Source organism: Daldinia childiae (genome assembly GCF_008694065.1).
Source record: "Daldinia childiae strain JS-1345 chromosome Unknown Scaffold3, whole genome shotgun sequence".
In the NCBI taxonomy this organism is placed as follows: domain Eukaryota; kingdom Fungi; phylum Ascomycota; class Sordariomycetes; order Xylariales; family Hypoxylaceae; genus Daldinia; species Daldinia childiae.
In genome coordinates this window covers 3,646,723-3,667,048 of record NW_022984644.1, presented here as the reverse complement: position 1 = coordinate 3,667,048, position 20,326 = coordinate 3,646,723, and the positions used below count along the sequence as shown (strand labels likewise).

General features: G+C 46.6%; 8 protein-coding genes across 8 annotated transcripts; 4 read left to right on the top strand and 4 right to left on the bottom strand.

Annotated features, from left to right (window-relative positions):
- Nucleotides 1-136: 136 nt before the first annotated feature.
- GL218_03716 (Acetylcholinesterase) lies at nt 137-1,903 on the bottom strand (the record flags this gene model as incomplete). The annotated part of the gene is made up of 1 exon (XM_033580289.1): nt 137-1,903. One exon carries the CDS (start codon nt 1,901-1,903, stop codon nt 137-139), a length of 1,767 nt encoding a protein of 588 aa, XP_033436213.1.
- A 1,051-nt stretch (nt 1,904-2,954) lies between these two features.
- GL218_03715 (uncharacterized protein) lies at nt 2,955-4,544 on the top strand (the record flags this gene model as incomplete). The annotated part of the gene is made up of 2 exons (XM_033580288.1): nt 2,955-3,023; nt 3,126-4,544. The coding sequence occupies 2 exons, from the start codon at nt 2,955-2,957 to the stop codon at nt 4,542-4,544; spliced, it is 1,488 nt and encodes a 495-aa protein (XP_033436210.1).
- A 1,752-nt stretch (nt 4,545-6,296) lies between these two features.
- Nucleotides 6,297-7,308, top strand: GL218_03714 (2-keto-3-deoxy-L-rhamnonate aldolase; the record flags this gene model as incomplete). The annotated part of the gene is made up of 4 exons (XM_033580287.1): nt 6,297-6,453; nt 6,552-6,644; nt 6,698-6,723; nt 6,775-7,308. 4 exons carry the CDS (start codon nt 6,297-6,299, stop codon nt 7,306-7,308), a joined length of 810 nt encoding a protein of 269 aa, XP_033436211.1.
- Nucleotides 7,309-7,480: 172 nt separating this feature from the next.
- On the bottom strand, nt 7,481-7,862 carry GL218_03713 (uncharacterized protein; the record flags this gene model as incomplete). The annotated part of the gene is made up of 2 exons (XM_033580286.1): nt 7,481-7,606; nt 7,665-7,862. The coding sequence occupies 2 exons, from the start codon at nt 7,860-7,862 to the stop codon at nt 7,481-7,483; spliced, it is 324 nt and encodes a 107-aa protein (XP_033436208.1).
- Nucleotides 7,863-8,468: 606 nt separating this feature from the next.
- On the top strand, nt 8,469-9,548 carry GL218_03712 (Cysteine and histidine-rich domain-containing protein; the record flags this gene model as incomplete). The annotated part of the gene is made up of 2 exons (XM_033580285.1): nt 8,469-8,574; nt 8,665-9,548. The coding sequence occupies 2 exons, from the start codon at nt 8,469-8,471 to the stop codon at nt 9,546-9,548; spliced, it is 990 nt and encodes a 329-aa protein (XP_033436209.1).
- A 1,147-nt stretch (nt 9,549-10,695) lies between these two features.
- Nucleotides 10,696-11,867, bottom strand: GL218_03711 (uncharacterized protein; the record flags this gene model as incomplete). The annotated part of the gene is made up of 5 exons (XM_033580284.1): nt 10,696-10,873; nt 10,975-11,160; nt 11,227-11,426; nt 11,570-11,642; nt 11,713-11,867. The coding sequence occupies 5 exons, from the start codon at nt 11,865-11,867 to the stop codon at nt 10,696-10,698; spliced, it is 792 nt and encodes a 263-aa protein (XP_033436206.1).
- A 731-nt stretch (nt 11,868-12,598) lies between these two features.
- Nucleotides 12,599-13,378, bottom strand: GL218_03710 (uncharacterized protein; the record flags this gene model as incomplete). Its single annotated transcript, XM_033580283.1, has 1 exon — nt 12,599-13,378. One exon carries the CDS (start codon nt 13,376-13,378, stop codon nt 12,599-12,601), a length of 780 nt encoding a protein of 259 aa, XP_033436207.1.
- A 1,225-nt stretch (nt 13,379-14,603) lies between these two features.
- GL218_03709 (uncharacterized protein) lies at nt 14,604-16,064 on the top strand (the record flags this gene model as incomplete). Its single annotated transcript, XM_033580282.1, has 2 exons — nt 14,604-15,030; nt 15,130-16,064. 2 exons carry the CDS (start codon nt 14,604-14,606, stop codon nt 16,062-16,064), a joined length of 1,362 nt encoding a protein of 453 aa, XP_033437008.1.
- Between the last annotated feature and the right edge of the window lie 4,262 nt (nt 16,065-20,326).

The following is a 20,326-nucleotide window of genomic DNA, read 5'->3' as shown; positions in this document are numbered from 1 at the left end:
ATCGTACGCAGCTTTCAGATCACGTGCTGGAGTAGGCCAACAGTTTATAGCCTATATGTAGACAACGAGCTACATAAAGCTTTGCAGGTAGAAAATAGCATGTATTAATATAATAATTGAAAGAACATGTGTCAAATCACTTGTTCAGTCGGGGCGCTCTCTTAGGATCTCTCCAAAATAGGCAGGCTTCGCGTCGGATATCGTCTGACTCGACTTTAGTATCGTCAGGCTGTACAACAAGCTGAAGTGCTGGTTTAGAATCAAGTCCATATCCCTCAGGCTCATACTTGGGCCACTCGGGAGAACCTGGGTACCGATGTGTATTCGGATCACCAGTTGCGACGAAGCTGGATAGATAGCCATGGTGCACATGGCCGATTTCTGGGTGCTGCACTTTGGGTTCAGGCCAAGTGTACCTCCCGTCGGCTGCGTGCGGAATCCCGCGCCAAGCTGGGAAGCTGTTGTTGGTGTTGAAACGAGCTTTCCAAGTGGGTACGCCGGCGGTGGATACCCTATATGCGGTCTCCTGTCCCGGGCAGATATATCCATAATCACTCCAAGCCGCAGATAAACGAGCGTATTGTACCCCTCTCGGAGAACCTTTGAAGGGAGACGCATCATCTGCCACAGGATCTGGGTACAGACTTACCAGCGACTGAAGCTCGTCTGTAGTCAGAAGTGGCGCAGTAATATGCATATAATTCAAAAATTCGTCGTTTGTTTGCATATCACCTGGTACGGTGAATCTTCCCTCGTCCGTGACACTGGTCGTGAGTGTGGGTACGTGGAAGAAAGTACCGTCAAGACCGGACTGCGAACCAAACTTTTCTAACATTGGACCTCCTTGTGTTGGTTGGAATGGCCATGTATTATTGTACTGAGAATCGTCGTATAATTTTATGCTAATTTTCCTGATATCAGCTAGTTTGGCAGAACGTAAACAGGCTAGAGCTGCCACATTGTCATTGATAGGACAATGGAGGTGTGTCATAAACTCCTCAAATTGACGGACGTAGAGAGGGTAGCTAGCATTCGGAAACGACCGCGCGGTGACGGATCCGGACTGAAGGATAACTCTAGCAAAATATGGCTTTCCAGCGTCCTCGCCATAGTTGTGAAAATGGTGAATCCCCACAGAATGAGCGCCCGCGGAACGACCACCAAGGGTGATGTCTTCTGGGTTACCGCCGAAGGAGCTGATATGTTTTTGCATGAAATGCTTCAAAAAGAAGTATTGATCTCGCAAACCAAGGTTGAGGAGGCCTTCTTTACTGAACATTACCGAGGGCAAGAAACCAAGCGAGTTGAGGCGGTAGTGGAAACTCACCACGACTATTGGCGCCTTAGATGATGCGACAAATGCGGCCCCATCTAGACTCTTACTACTGCCGAAGTTGAAACTGCCTCCATGAATATAGACGAAAACTGGAAGCTTTTTACTTAGTGGAACACCCTGCGTCCGGTACACATTGAAATTAAGACAAGCCTCCCCCTGAGCTTCTAGGCTCACGTATTTGGGATCTTGAATACACCCCTTCCCGTATGCCGTGGCTGCTTTCACGCCGTCAAATGGAGCTGGCCAGTCGACGGGCTTAAAACGGCCTTCACCCACAGGTTGAGTTGCATAATCAATACCGAGCCAAGCATCAACTGGGTGTGAGAACGCAGCACCGCTCAGCGTGGTTTTTACCGGTCTTCCAGTGAAATTTCCATAACCCTCAAGTGCGATAGGTGTATCTTCGACTGAGAAGGACTTTGAAGTTTCGGTCTTACACGTCCTTAAGATCGAGCATAATTGATCCGAGAGCCTCGTAGTTGTATAAAATGACCGACCCCAGAAGAGCGTAAAACAAACAACAACAAAAATTGCGAGCCAACCTAACTTTTTCACGTGTATCGCCATGTTATTAGAGTTGGAGATTGTAGGAAATTTCCGAAATGATTTTAGGAGGCCTCTCGAGTCTAGGCACGCATCCACGTTGACACGCGAATACCCCCTGAGGCTTATGAGGCTTACGTGAGAAACCCGGGTCGGTATGACCAGTCCGGTCTTAAGTGATGCCGTAATTATTTTTGAGTGTAGTTATCTAATTTCTAACATGGGATGAATTGTACCTGCATATCGGACCCGGATGATGTAATAGGGAATGGTCGTTGTTCTAGTTCTAAGGACGTGATGTGGATGTTAGACTGAAAGTTAGCTTTTCGGTACCTCGGGGACGTTCGGATACCGAACGCCTACGGCTCATGCAAGTAGCACAATCCGAACAAATGTATGTCACAGGTACGTATGGATGTATGTGGATAAGTTGGAGAGATGTGGCTAAGGCACAGCTTAAATACCTTAGGTACCTTAAATAGATAATACAACACATATGAAGTACATGAGAGAATATATTAATAAGAGAACTTGCTGTTAATACATGAGTAAATTGATTCAACTATTAATATTTAATATCATATATCAAGTTGAATATATCCTAAACTTATACCTAACTACGCCATGTTTTATAACTTAACGTAGGTACCTAGATACATATAAGTAAGTACAGGTACCTAATGCCCGTACAGAAGGTTACATTAAATTATGTACATCACTTCCAATGGACACACAAGCTAAATGACCTAAGTATAACCTGCCACGCTAGGTCATCAGATAGATATGATTGGCTAAACGGCTACTCCCCCGGATCTGCCGCGTCCCTAACGGTGGCTTAGCACATGTGAAATGTCAAATTACCCCCCCACTTTCTGCAGTAAATCCAATCCCGTCTCCTTCAATTGCACCGACTCTCTCTGGACACTACTGCCCTTCGGTTCGGTATTCCGATAAGCCCAATTACTTGATTTGGACCTTTCCGACATCTTTTTCGATGGCTTCGTTTATATGCCCTTATCGACGTAAAAGATATATCATTTCGTCACCGGTTATGATATTATGATATTGCGAAATAATGCCTCCAAGAAGATCACATAAAAAGTCTCGTGCCGGATGCCGAAGATGTAAAGCTCGAAAAATAAAGGTATGTGTGGTCTGGATCTAATTGCGCTTGAAAAGGCGTAAAAAAAAGAAAGGAAAAAAAGAAAAAAAAGAAAAGGAAGCGGCGCAACTGATGCGTTCGCAGTGCGATGAAGTCCATCCTAGGTGTGGAAATTGTACCAAACATGGTGTTGCTTGCGACTTTGAGCATCCCGGTATCGTCGACACTCTTAGTCCAGTCGAAACCCCCCGTCCGACGACATCTACAAGTAACTGCGATAGTCCCTCAACGAGTACTCTTCCACCAACGCCCTCCGTAGAGTTGAGCACGCCTCTTCCCTTATATCGACATCCGGAACCTCTTCCCTTGACAAACTCGAACAAAAGTAATCGCATGATGGAGTTAAAACTATTACATCACTACACTACCATTACTTGTCAGACTCTAGCCATATCCTCACCGGTGAGCGAGAAAATATGGCGGGATACTGTGCCGAATCTTGCCTTTACTGGTGCAGAATTCCTAGCCGACGCTTTGCTTGCCGTTTCCGCTCTCCATCTACGGTCACACGCTCCACAAGATCAAGAACTTATACGCGCTAGTCATTCATATATGGCGTCAACCCTTTCGGAATATAGTGCGAGGCTAGGAAAGGGTATAACGGAGTCAAACGCTGAAGCGCTATTCCTTACCGCTGCCCTCATCGCATTTCAGTCGACGGCGTCCCGTATTTTCACTAGGGATGACAGCAGTGACTTGAAGGACCGATCTGATGGGTATTCCCTACCGCTATCGTGGTTTCACTCGTTTCAAGGAATCAAGGCTGTTGTGGCTTCTAGCTGGCAATGGTTGCGTCATAGTGGGATCGTGATTCCGATAATCGAGTCTCAACCCGCGCTTAATCTTGATCTATCAGGGCAAAATGCGAATTTTTTCGGGCATCTACTAACCGGAGTGGAAGACGAGGTTGCCAACCAAGATGATCCCGCAACCCAGGAGCTTACGCGACAGGCCTACCAGCACGCCGTCGCTGTACTTGACTGGGCTCATAAGATACCCCATACCGGTGCTCCTCTCGTGTTTCTCGCAACCGTTTCGCGCCGTTTCGTAGAATTGCTCGAGTCCCGGCGCCCACGTGCTCTTGCAATTCTTGCTAGTTATTTTGGTTTACTAAAGTCTCTCGATAGTGTTTGGTGGTTAAAGGGCTTAGCGCGTCGCGAAGTCATGGGCATTGTTTCCCTATTCGACCCAGACGATGAAGAATGGTGGCCTCGTCTGCAATGGCCTGTACGGATTGCATTATACGAGGGCGATTTCATACCACCAGACGTATGGGGCGCGGAATCTTGCACTGAGACGGCACTGTTGGACCAAAGCGGCCAGAATGGAGGCTACGTCAGTCATATTGAGCTCGTGAGTCAAATGTTTTCTGCTGTGCAGAATATGCCCCCAACGATGCCAGGCGACGCCCTTGACGCACTCGCCCATCAGACCATGTTAGCTCAATCCCAAGAATTCGGCCGGCAAATGTCACTCCGAGATGATACGCACGTGTTACATTGAAACTACAGTAACTGCACCTATTCGTGTCAAGCGTCGTTGATCCGAGCTTGAACGGCCTAGGCAAGATCTTAATCTCCAGAGTATGATCTAGTCGAGTAGAATGCTATTTGCTTCTTTGGATGCCTTAGATGTGCATCGCATGACTACGCAACTAAACGCTACAACGTTAGGAGTTTTCATGAGGCTGATGTACAATAGCATCGAACGATTCATCACATAGGAGGTGAAATATGTAATATTGGGATTTACGTCCCTGAGGATGCGGTATCGATACCATGATCTATCTCTATCGGGATGGTTTTATCAGGGTTCGAACAGCTAAGGACAGAAGTTGCTAAAGCGCCGTAGCGCCGACTCGCCACATCTACTATATGAGGCTATTGGCTTTGCTGTAAAGCGTGTTGGCAGAAGATATAAGGGGCGACAACATATACATACACTTCGACATAGTGATCTGCCGATATATGACAGATGGGTTAAAATGAAGGGAAAGGCTATGGGGATCACTAGCTAACTATGTATTATACAGTACGTGCAGTTTTAAGCTGACTACAACGTAGGTAAACCTATATTAAGGAAGGGCTAAAAACACCACTATGAATAGATCAACTCCAAACCTAGGATCAACTTCGCGTGTTTACGAAGTATATGCTATCTACCTATGTAATAATAGCTTTAATTCCCCTGAAGATTCTTGTTTATAACAATAAACGCTTAACTTAGCAATATATCACATAGTTAATATTACTTACGTTGAAGAATTCGCAAAAATAACATGTCAAGCTGGCACTTACCTTACCTTACCTTACCTATGTAAGATACCCGGTGGCGTTCGGATATCCGAGACGGGTTAATTAGGATTCCGGCTCGGACCCCGGGGCACACCTCGGATACTTTAGAAAACGAAGTCGGAATTCGGGGATCGGTTGCGGCACAGCCGGAGTCAGGCCATCCAATGGGCGCCATTTAAACTATGTGCGATGTTACTATGTTGTCATGCATTGTACAACCTAGCATTTACTAAACACAGCATCTGGTATAGATGTGGCAACTTTAGGTTACACCTTGTCTTTACGTTTTAAAGGTTAAGTAAGAAATGCTAAAGTACATGCAATTTTATTATAAAATACTACATAAAGGATTCGATTCTTACGAGGTACCTTGCCGGGGTATACATCTAAAGGGCCCATTTAAACATACTTAATTTATTAAAATTTGGCCTTGCAAACATGGGTCCTCTTGAGCCTCAACATGAGTGATGTAACCATGCAAGGTATTTATTTACAAGCCACAATTAAACCATGTTGGATAACTCGAGAATGAGAAGTCGTCGAAAAAAGAACGTTATGAGTTCAGTTATCATCTTCCTATCTCGTCTAATGGATCATCGCGGTGCATGGTCTAAGAATCCCTAGACCTTATACTGGTAACTACCCCGCTCTCGGTAGGTAGCTTACCGTATGATCGGGAGGGGCCGGTAACCGGTTTCTCCTCATAAACGGAGCGTTCCAAGGTTGCAGAAGGATCATATCGAATTTTGAGATGGTAGTCTTATAAACCAAGTGTCTTTTATCTTACCCCGTTCCGGCAAAAGAGTTGATCTAGTCCATCTACTCAACCAGTTCATTAAGACCAATGCCATTTATAGCTCGAGTTGCTGCTTCAGCCAGTCGAACTTCATTGTCGAGTCCAAAGCGATATCCTCTTCCTTTTCGTGCTAATATCATAGTACACACGAGACTATACTCCAATATGCTGCAAGGGTGTGTACTGAAGAACGTATTTATCAATAATGCAGGCCCCAGCATAGGAGCCTGGCAGACTCTGCCAGGTCAGAACGTTTCGAGAATATTGGCACGTACTGGTTTCGACTGGGTGATGGTTGACTGCGAGCACGGAAACATGGATGGTATGAGACCTAACACTGTCTGGAAAGGAGGCGACGATTAAACACGAATATATGTTTTAACGTTCCTCAAAGACAGAGCTAACATTTATTTCGCAAAGACGCCGCAATGCATGAGGCCGTCCCAGCTATCGCTAGCTGTGGAGTTAGTCCTCTCGTGAGGATTCCTGATATGCAAGGCTGGATGATCAAACGTAAGCTAATTGTTTGAAACCTAGCGATGTTATGTAGCTAACATCTAGTCAAGGTGCTTTAGATGCAGGGGCACACGGCGTAAGTGGCTAGCAAGCAGTAACGGGTATTAGAACAATATTAACAAAACAGATTCTGGTCCCTCTTCTTCGTTCCGCTGATGAGGCCAAAAGAATCGTTAGCGCAGCTAAATTTCCGCCCCAAGGCCAGCGTGGGCTCGGATCGCCATTCTCTATGGAACGTTTCAACCCGGTGCCAACCATGACAGAGTATCTGCAACAAGCTAACGAATCGCTCCTGACGATGGTCCAAATAGAGACGCAAGAAGCGCTTGATGCCGTTGAAGAGATAGCCGCTGTCCCAGGAATTGACGTTCTCTTCGTGGGTCCTTTCGACTTAGGGAATAATATTGGTTATCCCATACTAAATGGAGTTATTAAACCTGAGTTAGAACAGGCAATTGACCGGATCCTAGAGGCCACCAATAAAGCAGGGAAGAAGTGCGGTTTCTTCGCCACGGGCGGAGAACAGGCCAAGCAATATGCCGATAAGGGGTTCCATATGATCAGTGTCGCACTTGACGCGACGCTGTTGCAGGCATCGCTAGGCGTATCGTTAAGCACTGCTCGAGGGCAGCAGGCATCAAAAGCTGGTGGAAGATACTAGGGATATCTTATTGCCGTACAGACAAAATGGGTGGTGGAATTTCTTATCTTCAATATGAGTAAGATCATAAACCGATATACCCAGATCTATAAGCCCTCATAACGGGGTTCGTACATTAGTAATATCACTTAGGTGTCTACACCTCTATCTCATCATCACGAGCTTAGCTGCTCTATGCTTTCTCGGCAAGATCCATTTTGTCTTTTACTTGGTCAGTAGTGAACCGGTGCATGAGTTTGATTGCTTTCGAGGCGGACTGCGGATGTTCCTCTGGGGTCGAAGACTTGCTAATGTGAATCTATTAAGAGATTTATTAATTTATTGACGATGGTTTCAGGTATGAGTATTGTATATACCACGGGGACATCAAACTCATAGAGATCTCGCCAGCTAGGCTTAACATCTGACTTGATGATATCAATCTCTTTGAATTGAAATGGCCGAGAATCCCAAACGTCGGAGAGAACAGATCTGGCTTTGGTACAAAGTCCACAGTTTTCACGTGTGAATAGCGTGATCCTACAGGTTTGAAGTAGTCTGCATGTAGCACGCATTTTGAAGTCCAAAGTCTCACCGTGTTTGAAATATAGATAATCAAGTAAAGTAAATTGGGTTGAATGAGGTTTTTTGTTAATTTAAGAAGAAATAGGTGGAACGATTAACATGTTGAATTTTAACAAGTTAAGCCATCGGAATAGTTTCTAGGATATAAAGAATTAGGTAATACATATATGGATATATGGATATCTTATTATACACAACAAATAGGTAGCTTCACCCCACCAAGCGGGGTTCCTAAATTCTGCCGGTGCGAAAAATATGTACCTCCCGTACAAATGCTTCTGAAAGCATGTACGTACTATAAAAAAACGTACGTCATAGGCTCTAAGGTTACCTAAAAAGGTGCTATGTGGACTTGGCTTAACATAGAGCTCCCACAAACAGAAGGCGGTGAGTAGCTTCGAGGCTCTCGTAGCTTCCATCAGCTTCATCTAATTACAAGATCTTTTATAAACAAATAACAAATACAATAAATGCAAACAAATACACTTTCTTAGTAAACTCGCCGGAGAAAAAATACCGACTTTACTTGATCTAGTCCAATTAAGAATCAACTAAACATCAATTATATTCGCTAAGATCATACGTGCCACCTAACAATGGCTCAGAAGTGCGTCCACAAAGGTTGTGGCAAGGTTTACTCGGATCCAGATGAGACCTGTGTTTACCATCCGGGTCCTCCAATCTTTCACGAGGGTCAGAAAGGTGGGCAACCAGTTATATTATTATATTAGCCGGCTTAACTATAAGCGACAAGAGATTCGCTAACGCAAGTCTATATTCACCAATCTTTAGGCTGGAAATGTTGTAAACCGAGAGTCCTGACCTTTGACGAATTCCTCGAGATCCCGCCTTGCACAGAAGGAAAGCATAGCACAACTGATCTACCCCCGGAGATCGAGAAGAAGACTCCAGAGAATACCGATGTGAATTCGACCTTAGCTTCAAAACTCACCGAGGCTGTATCTGCAGTACCTACTCGTGCCCCTCTCAATCCTCAGCCTGCTCCTACTGCCCCCCCGCCGCCTCCCGAGTCCGAAGATGACGATTCATCTCTTGAGATCCCCGATGGCAAGGTTTGCCGCCGGAAAGGCTGCAATGTAGCTTATAAGAAGAGTCAAGGCAGATCTGACGACGAGAAATGTGTCCATCATCCTGGCGCCCCCATATTCCACGAAGGCAGTAAGGGCTACAGCTGTTGCAAGAGACGGGTGCTAGAGTTCGACCAGTTCATGAAGATTGAGGGATGTAAAACCTCGCCCAGACACTTATTCATCGGCTCCGGACAACAGAAGAGCAAGCCCGGCGCGGCCAATTCTTCCGTAACCGCGAATGGCGAGGAGCTACTTGAAACCGTGCGGCATGACTTCTACCAGACACCTTCGACGGTAATAGCATCTTTCTTCCTCAAGAAGATTGACAAGGATAAAGCGTCGGTGAATTTCGAGTCTCAAACAATTGTACTTGACCTACCAACAAGTGACGCGCAACCTAAGCGCTATAAGACCAGCGTCCCATTATTCGGCCGCATCGACCCAGAAAAGTCGACGCACAAGATCCTCGGCACGAAGCTCGAGGTTAGCTTGTGCAAGGCGGATGGCGCGAGCTGGCCGGTCCTGCGGAGCGACGAGCGACTGACAGGCGAGATCTTGCAGGTTGGACGGGCGGGACGAGTGTAGCCTATCATCCTGTCATCATGCCATCATCCTAACAGAATACTTCGCTACCTGAAGTTCTGGTTATCTCGGCCATAAGGATTTATGACCGTCAGCATAGTAATAAGCAATTTTGAGAAGAAGAAAACGTCTATTCGGCACATTTGCAAATGTCAAAACTAATCCCTGCGCAGATCCTAGCCCCTCTGCTTCCCTCCCTTGTCGAACCGGGAAACCGTCAATCTCAATCCCAATCCCAATCCCACAGTTGACGGTATGAAGGCGTTGAATCATCAATTATGTCATACTCTCAATAATCAGAAAGACAAATTTCAACAGTGAATTCCATCTTAGTCGCCTGTTGTTCCACTTTCTCGATATAACGCGTAAACACTAAGCGAAGCTTTCGGCTCAAGACTTTTCGGAAAGTTTCTTCAGACTGAAAGTTCATTGCTGCATGAAGCAGGCTACATTTAAAGGAGCATCCACTCTCGTCGTGCTTCGTTTATTAGAAAGTCACGTGTTATAAGACAGCCGATGCTTTCTGCCAATCCCTCTGGGTCATGAACCGTGAGTCGGTCATCTAATAAGAGCTAGGTAGTAGGTACACGATCCAGGTAGCTTTAAATTATCAATTAAAGACAAACGCCATATATACGTAGAATGCATAGAGTGATCATAATTATTGTATTTGAGTCGTGAATCTGCATGTTTCGGCCGACAAGACGACTAGCATGCAAATAAACTTCCATCCATCGTTACCTAGAGACCTAGGTTCGCCTTAAGCAGACGCTTTCTGCGGACCAGTCCGTATACGCATCTTCCTGTCATGTTCCCGCCGTCTTCCCACTTATACGTCAACATAATAGGAAACGATACAGTATCGTTTGATATTAGGTAAACATCTACCTCGAAGCTATGGATTAGTAGAACCTGAGGATCTCGTTGACCCAGAGCTACCATGCTCGCACTGAGCCTCAATATACCACCGACTTCCAGGAAGTACATACTCCGGATACTATCCGGGCAATACTCAACCACGGCGTCTAGATGGTCGCTAACAACTAAATACAAATCCAACCCACGGAAAAAGTAGTAGTAACTAAAAGCGAACTAAGCGCTTCTACTACATAAAGAAGTGATAATAATATACCCCGGCTTAGAAGCAATGTCAAGGTGAATTCGGCAAATTCCCCGAGTACGTAGATAGGCGGATAATTGACTTGCCATTTGACAACCCAATAAAACACGGCCACTTCCTTACGCGTTCATCGTCGCCTACGTCCATCGCGAAGTACATGGACAGTTCGTTTTCCCGGAGGCTGTTGTGCTCGTGTTCTGGTTTAGTGCTAAAGAAAAAGAAACAATTAGATATCGGAGTCAATAATAAAAGGAAGTACGCATAGTAAATTTTAGGTATTCTCTAGGCGGGATTCAAGTATGTACTTACCTTGAACAAAAAGAGTCGTTGTCTTCCCGCTCCCTGTCCGTCTCACCCGCCTCAGCATCGTCAATGCCCCTTCGAGCCCGTGTGCGAGCCCGCGCGCGCCTGTAGAACATCCGGCACGCAATTTGAATAACGTGTCCGAATCCCGCGACGACTAGGACAGGGGTGCCTAGCGCGAGAGCCCAAAGCCTAAAGTAAAAAATTAATTAGAAAACACAATACGAGAAACTAGGAAAAAATGTCCGGGGTTCTTACGGAAGTTGGATGTCGCTGAGATGATGCCACAGCGCCAGTACAACACCAAGAATGGCAATCTCAGAGCCTAGTTGTAACATTGTCCATGTGGACCAGTATAGAGCCATGAGGTCTTCGCCATCGCAGAATTGTAGTGCTAGAAGCGCGAACACTTCGACCACTAAGAAGACGGCTGCTATTAAGAATAGTAGCGTAGACCACTACAGTAATAAGAGTTAATAACCATCTCTCTGAGGGGCTTGGGCATATCTTAAGAGAAGACACCCTTAACTAGCTCGAGTTGAAAGCATTGACTTCCAAAGTAGACTGAAAGGGCGGTGAAAGGAGATTCAGTGGTTCATACAGCAAGGCCTATTTTAACTCTCCGTCGAAATTCATGCTCGCAGAACCCGGGTTTTTCTCGATACATCATCGTCCTGTATATCCAGCATTGATCTCAGTCAGTCACACTTCATTATCTCGGAGTTAGAAGATTGTATCACATACGATTGATAAACCCATGACGCAGCAAACAGGATAACGATTACCAGAAAAAATAGCGCCCAGTAGATACCGTCGAAATGGATTCTATCAAGACCGGATGCAAATTGGGCGTAGTGAGGGCATCTTAAGGGGTCGAAAGGTGTAAACTGCCCGCCCATCTTGATTCAGGGATAGACGGTAGAGAGAATACGTAGCGTATAAATAAACAATAAAAATCAATGACGGCAAACGGAAGACACTTCCGCTGTCAAGATAATATATATATAGTTTAGATCAAGATTCGAGAGATTATTCCAACAGCTTCGTTGAGTACGAAGAGGGGAAAAGAGAGGATGAAGGCCTCATATAATCGAACAAAGACGTGAAGTCTCAAAGCCAGAGACAAAGTATAGGGAAACGCCAAGTAGGGCCGCAGCGTCCTATGATGCGTTGTCTAGCCATGGCGAGTCGTGCAGTCCTTGCCTATACGCCGAGAGAGCGGCCGCACGTGTTAGTCCCTAATATTCAGGCTGTAAAAACTAATAGCTTATCTCTTCCCTAAGGCCGATATGCGAGTAGTGATGTACATGATTAGGAGGCTGTGCAATTAGTAGATAATTTTAGTAGGCAGTTCAAGCAAACCTAATAACAACAATAGGGTTGCCATGCTTTCTTGTTCATATAACCCCGGCCCGTATCGCTGTACATAGATTCGCTGCTTTTCACTTCCGAGATCCGCGGTGGGGTGGGATAGTATCGCGACCAGGTTTAGATGAAGATCGTTGCTAGAAGAGCAGATCCGGCTCTAAACTAATGTTATCTCATCTTGGTGGATATGCTTGGTAAACCACCAAGTGGATTCTATATTGCTCGCAACAATTCTGTGAGGAATAGGCGTGCTTTAGATCTACTAGAAGTCCATCCCTTCCATTAGTTCTGTCCGATCCAAGACCATTCCCTTCTGACCGATATACTCTCTCAGGGCATCCCAATCCGCTCCCTCCTCTTCGCCTTGGCGCCATTTCTCTTGGAATCCCCACGCACAAGCAATCTTATCCAGGGCAGCTCTCTCTTCTTCTCTTATCCACCGGAGCCGTAAAGGTACTCCCGGTGCCCAAGTCACTCGCTTCATCTGATCGTTTGCAGTAGTTAGCGCTACAACGCCGATCGATGCTGTAAAGCCTACGTAGGCCAATATACCAGCGAATGCAACATTAGTCGCAGTAGCGCTGTCCATGGTATTTTGAAGGTCGGAGAAGTTCATCGCAAGCACGTATGCCGCCAATGGTGTTGCCGCAAAGGTTCCCACGGGTAGTAGGGCCTTGCGTAAGAGCTTGTTTCGGATGAAAGCTTTCGTGGCATAGGTGTTCTCGATAATCCCAACTGCCGCGTCTAAATTTCTAGCCTCAATTGCAGTGTCCAGGGCCTTCTCGATTACGTTAGGCTCAACGGCATTTGCCACCTTGTTGGGATTCTGCTTTGCGTAGCTAATAGACCCCGCTCCTTCACGAGGCATGGGCTTTGACGCATATAGTTGAAACGCCTGAGGGAGCGTTTCAGGTTTTCCTAGTCGTGCTTGCACATCGACATATTTTTCTAGTAGTTCTGGCGTTATGAAGACAGGTGGGTGAGCTAATACCGCATAGGCGGTGTCTGATATTCGATCGATGATCTGCTTGACCTGGTCCATTATACTGGCAGTGGCAGTATTTATAGACTTGGGGAAGTTAGGATTGCTTGTGCTATCCAGCGAAAGTAGTTCAGAAGCGGCCGAATCAAACTCATTTATCATATGAGCGATTTGTGGTTGTACAGCATCATCCATAATATAATCAGCCACTACACGACATGCTAGGAAAGCCGCACTCACGTCCGCTTCTGGCGGTATGCGTTTATTTGAGAGTACTTTTGATTTGCTTCGTTCCAAATAAGTCATCATATTAGTGACAGATGATAACTCTTCGCTCGCTGCTGTCTTAGGTGTTGCTCTGATTTTACTATCATGCTCTCCTAGCGTATGCCGAGTGTTACCAGTCTCTAGTATCTTCTTTCTAGTTGGCAATATAGTAGAAGCTAAGAGTGCCTTCTGGACTGCATTGACTCGTAGGGCATGTTGCACTATTTGCGGTCGATGCCGAGTAGTATTATGAGAGCTCAATGCAGGTTTTGTGGAATAGAAACGGCGAGTAATGATAGAATCGCAAATCTGGCAAACTGACTGCGGTCGCGGAACAGCAGTCGGTCGAGGCATTACAGCGATTTCTATAATAGGTAGGAGACAGGAGACTAAGGTGTGGTGAATATGTGAATATGCCCTGTGATAGACGTAATGAAATGAATTCAATTAAGGCTCAATAATGAGACTCGGTTAGGTAATAGAGATGTGACTTATCGTCTCTTATCTTCCTCGTCACATGCAATATTTCAAATAATATGCTTCAATGCCGAGATAAGGCGGGGCAAATCCGCGCCTGCGCCTGCGCCACAAATGTGACGACAACGCGCGGCTGAGAAGCTTATGTTTCCAACAATTCCAACGACGTCCAATGACTTGTATCTTATTCCTACCTCCTAAACCATCGATAAGGCACCAGCAAATTGCATTTCGCGTCGTTACGTACTAACCACATCTCTCACCCCTTCTACTTACATTGTTCGACTTACATTGAAGTAAAAAGATACCCATCGTAATTAAGAAAACACAGAACATATATCAATTCACTTTTACCAAGACACTTATAACTTATAACTACCAATTTCCCATAGTTATTCTTATTAACTCGATACACGTACGGTGACGCCTATTCCAACCCTCAACTTATAACAATCCTCATCGACTCGATAAACGCTCCTCTATATCGCCTACGTGACTGAGTATTTCGATATATTAAGAGAGCCGGAGCCCAATCTCCGAGATGCCTCCTCCACCACCTCCGCCGCCGCCGCTCCCGGGTATGGGGGGGCCACCGCCTCCTCCCCCTCCCCCTGGCGGACTTCCACGGCCGGCTGCTGGTGCTGGCCGAGGTGCTTTACTTAGCGATATATCGAAAGGGAGGGCCCTTAGAAAGGCCGTTACGAATGATCGTTCAGCTCCCCAGGTAGCGAAGGCGTCAGGGGGAGGAGGAGGCGGAATGCCCACTGGAGGAGCACCACCTGTTCCTGTAATACCTAGGGGGGCTCCAGCCGTTCCGGGCGGCCTCGCACCACCGGTCCCGGGAAATAGAGCTAGCAACAATGACCATAGTAGCGGCGGAGTGGCAGAGCCCGCGCCGCAGTTAGCAGGTTTATTTGTGGGCGGCATGCCGAAGCTAAAGAAACGAGGTGGAGGTGTAGATACAGGAGGTAAGCATCCTACAGTGCTACAGTCTTATTAAGCTCAGTGACGATGATTACTTACCGCATACGTAGCAAATCAAAACGCATCATATCTAAACGACATAGAATCGTCAGGCCCGAAAGCGCCGTTAGTACCGAGACCGCCTGTCGGATCCGCCCCCGCCGTACCAATAGCTCCAGCTCGTGCAGTACCCACACCCCCGACTACGGTCTCTCACGCCTCGGTAGCGACTCTAAGGAAGGCGATCAGTGATGTCCCAAGACCAGTCTCGATGGCATCAGCAGCATCCTCAAAAGGCCCCCCGCCGCCAATAGGGAAAAAGCCGCCTCCTCCGCCCGGGTCCAGGAAACCCTCAACCGCACCATCACACTCTCACCTGTCTCTTCCTCCTCCTTTACCGGGCTCACATGCGCCGCCTCCACCCCCATCATCTGCTCCAGCGCCGCCGGCACCTCCACCTCCACCACCAACATCTGCGCCGGCACCGCCACCTCCGCCGCCAGTATCGGCACCCGCACCACCACCGCCTCCCCCAGCCGCGGCTCCCAGACCACCCCCTGCTACAACGCGATCACAACCCCCTCCTCCTCCGCCCTCAGGACCACCATCTAACTCAACATCACCAAATATAGCAGTCCAAGCAGCAATGCGTGCAACGGCAACAGGAGGCCGTGCTTCTTCTCCTACCGGCGTACTACCCCCTCTCCCCCCGTCTTCCGCGCCAACACCACCTCCCGTAGTGCGAGATCCGCCTTCGAATCGCCAGCGCGCCAGCTCGAATCTCCGCTCGATGCTAGACCCGAGCACATACACGCTAGTCCCCAACGGCACCAGCAAGAGCCCGAGCCCTACTCCCACAGGAAGCGCGATACCCAGCCCGCGCGAGGCGAGCAGAGGCGAGCGGTATATCATCCACGACAGCCGCTGGCGTTTCAAGGATGAGAGCGAATTCCCCAAACCCCGACCCTTCCAAGGCGGTCCCCGCAAGTACCGAGCCGGTCGTGGGAGCAGCGTGCCGCTGGACCTAAGTGCGCTCTAGGGGAGTAGTCGTGGTCAAGGCATGGCAATGCTGAGGGGAAGAAGAGAAATTGGAATAGGGACAGAGAGGAAAACAGAAGATGCAGGGGGTGTAAAGGAAAAGACCAAGAAAGAAGGGTATGACTGGTTGAGCATCCGCTGGTGAAGCCTTTAGCTTAAGTGGGTACCCAAGTATCGACTCAAGCTAGGAAATGGAAACATGAACAGATTATTCGAGGTCGTAGGGAAAAGGGTCGGATGGGAGGATAATATGCCTTGTGTATGTGCATCTGTACCTTTATATATATGTACTTCATTAAAAGAATACCTATTAGTAGCACAGGTGTTCATTCTCCAGTCTCTACTAACCTACTAGCATTAAGCCATAGATTATATCACAACTTACCAATTAGAATAAGTATCTCTAGTTAGAAGCTGATGACGTCAAGCATTATAAAAATTCATAAGCATTATGTCTGTATCCTCGTGCCAAGTTTTATTCGTAAAGTATAAATTTGCATTGTAAGCAGACTTCGAATATCTTATCCGTTAGAATTCAGCTACCTAACAAACCGGCTAACAGGTATGCGATCTTGCATATTAGTCAAGGATCATCTATGTGATATCGTATTAAAGTTTCGAACAAGAAGTAGGAATTGCCATTTCGCACAAAGAGTAGAATAACCATGAAGCAAAAGTCAGACCATACGCCGATCCAGATGCCAACATTCTCTTTCACCAAATCATACACAATTTCACGATAACAATCAAGGCCGCCCGTTCGTACTCCCTGGCTGAGCGTTCCATTATCAGACGGGCGGCTTAGAAGTTGGATGTTGCAAATATGTCTCTGTTCCCGAAGGGGGCATCTTATGGATTTTTGCGTTCTGGCAGTTATCTCCCCAGTAACCTATTCCATCAATGTTCTTTACCGCCTCCATCGCAGATGTGATAATTTCGTCAAATGCCCCAGCTTTCTGGAGCTGCTGAGGTGTCCAAGAAACTTCCTCGCCAATTTCGAGGTCTCGGTTCTGCTGCAGTGCCTCGTTGATCGCCTTGGATTGCAATGAGACTTCGTACCAGATTGGTAAGTGACCAAGTTCCTTATTTCCACCATACTGCTTAAATAGGATGGTCACATTGTCATTTTCTCTGCTGATAGTCTTTGGTGCCATGTCGTGTACCTCGCAGATCTCTAGAACGCTCGTAGCTGATGACTTCGAACCATAGGCGTTAAAAAAGGGCTGAATACTTCCTTCTTTCCTCGCGTAAGATGCAACATTACGGGTTCGGACGAGTTGTATCTCAGCCTGGTATACTCCCTTAACAATGAATTCCAATAACGGTATACCAGAGTCTTGGTTTCTATATCATAATATTAGCAAAGATGTAATAGATGAAATGGTTCAGTAGCAGTAAACTTACATGACTCGCATACTGTTAATAAGGTCCTCTGCAAAGTCACCGTAAGTTAGGCCCAAGTCTTGCAACTTGGTGAGGGTGACTTGGAAGTCCCATACTCTCTTGGGACAATGCACAAAGACAGCGCAAGAATCACCACCTTGTTTATAGATTCTATAGGTGAATTCTTTGGCATCGACCTCCAATGTGAACTTGTGGTACTTTTCGTCTGCTGTCTTAACGCGGCAGTGTATCTCATAGACAGTGTGACGAGCAGTAGGCGTCCATAGTCTTTCCCCAGAACTATTCTCGGCAAATGCTATATAATTCGCATCCCCGCCATCTCCTGTAAGAAATCTTGCGAAAGGTGCATGTCGTGGTTTGATATGATGTCTATCCAAGATTTCCTTTATGTCTTGTAGTGACTTGACTTTATCTTGATAAGCGCTGCCCTTCAAGTACACATGGTTGTGATTGACTTTCATGAGACAGAGGCGCCCTAGTTCAGCTTTCAAAGACACCTTACCAGTGAAGGTTTTTAGAGAGCCCATCATCCGAACGAGCTTCTTGGTGATGGCCTGGATCAATTCGGGATCTGGATCCAGCTCTCTATGCACTTGTTCGTGACTAGGTTGACATCCTGGGACTTGAAAACCATCATATCGGCGACCTGCCTGCTGTCTCATAGTAGAGCGCCGAGGCGGGGGTGTAACGCTGGGCTCCACGCGGAGCTCTCCTATTTGAGCACCCTTCCATAACTTAATGAATGGGTCTTCGCGTTCGATTTCAGAGGCCGGTGGATGTTGAGGGACTTCTGCTCCTGACTGAGTGATGCTTGTTCTCTCACTTTCTTTGAGAATATTTGCTGATAGCTCTTCTGTTTGTTGCTGGTCGAATCCGATAAGGCCCTGTTCTGCTGAAGACATTTCTAGGTTATTGGGGGTCACGGATGATTGTTCTACAACTGTTTCTGTCAGAGGATATGATGCCATCGGGCTTACTAGCCGAACATTCTCATCATCCAGATTTGCGCTAGGTCCTCCAGAAAGTTCCCAAGATTGGTTGCACTCTGGTTTAGGCACCTGAGTAACCCAAGAGGCAACCCATGGGTTATTTTCAATGTTGAATGAGACTTCATCCGAGACATAACTTCTAGACTTCGGTTCGTAGTGCCACATCTGAGATGAGAATGCTTTGTATGGTACTTTTCTGTCCCTCGGCGATATAGCTGGTCTGATATGCCCGGGGCCTTTGGTTGGTTGAGAGCTGGTATGTGGTAAAACCACAACCACGCCCTGCTCAACCATTTTTCCGTATACGGAAACCCCTTCAGCCAACTCATATTTGGCACGGTCGAGAAAGAAAGTCTTTGGGATTGCTTTCTCTCCGTGGACCATGTAAGTGAATGCCGCAGGACTGTTTTGCTTATCCTCTGCGTAAATGAAACTCTCGCAACGAGTATCAGCCTGATATGGCGACCCCTAAGAAATATTAGACTTCAACCGTGGTAATAGTAGTGGACTAATAAAACTCACGGCATGTTCCGCAAGAGTGTCAAGCTTGCGTATCACTACATTTATCTCTTGGAGTGATTCACCGCCGACAAACACGGCAAGCCCATTGCTTTCTAATGCCAGGGCACAACCCGTGATATGTTGCAACTTGGCCAATACCTCGGCCGTTGCTAGTCTGAAAGGGTTTGGACCTCTTCCAAGAAGTCCCTCAGGGACCCACCATAGCGCTCTGCAAGCAGCCCCTTGGATTTCCGGAGGTGCAGTGGCCAGCATCACCTCCGAGATGTCCGGTGTACTGGCATCATCGGTACCGGCATCATGGGCACCTACACTCCCTTCATGATAAGGGAAAATCCTATCGCTGAAAGGCTATATGCACATTAGATACCACTAGCAAGGGGCAGTATAATATTCTAAAAACGAAAAGAAAAATGAAGAAATAAAAAAAACCCATTGAAACGAGAGAAATAGGGGAGGGGGAACACTTACCAATCCGTTTTCAAGCTCTCGCCGGGCTATGCCGTCCAGGACTAGCTGGCAGGCAAGCATTACCTCTGCTTCATCAGCAGTTAGGCATTTGATTTTCATCCAGGAAGTCTCTAAGTTGTAAGAGACTTCAAGTCCCTATAATTATATCAGCAAACTGTCTAATACAATTATATTTCGAGGTAAGTAATTTTGAATAAGGGTTGAAACTTACTGGGAAGGCATTTTGGAGCTCACTAGTGAACTCCTGGACTCCGCCTGGGTGAAATGCCCAGTTAGAAACCAAGAAAAACTCGGTTTCGGTTTCCTCTTCCTCTTCCTCTTTCTGGGCAGCTTCGGCTTCGAGCTTTTCTTTCGCAGCTACCCACTTGGGGAAGTCGTTACGAAGCGCCTCAGCAACGCGCTCGGCGACAAGGTCCTGCTGGGTGGATACCTGAGACATGATGTTTCCTATCCTTAGGGATGTTAGCCATTATTTGTGTGTTCATAATTTTTGTTTATGAGCACGTTGCAATCTTGTTAATTGACAATATGCGTCCAGTAACATGTTAAGACGCGTCGTAGAGTACTTACCTTGAAGTTGTGTACTCGCAAACAAGATGTTCTCAACAAATTCTTCACGACAAGACTCTTCACGGTATTAGTTGGTACAATAACAAAGACGGCGACAAGAGGTGGGTAAGTAGTTAGTGATAAGGCACAACAATATATTGTATAAGGAAGGAGAAGACACGGGACGGTGGAGTTTAGTGAGGTCGGCGACGAGATACAAATAATGAAGGCAAAGAGCCGGTAGTTTTCACACGGAATGAAGGTTGAAAGGTGAGTATGTTTGACAAACAACGTTAGGTCACAAGGTTAACTGAGTCTTTAGGGTTGAGAA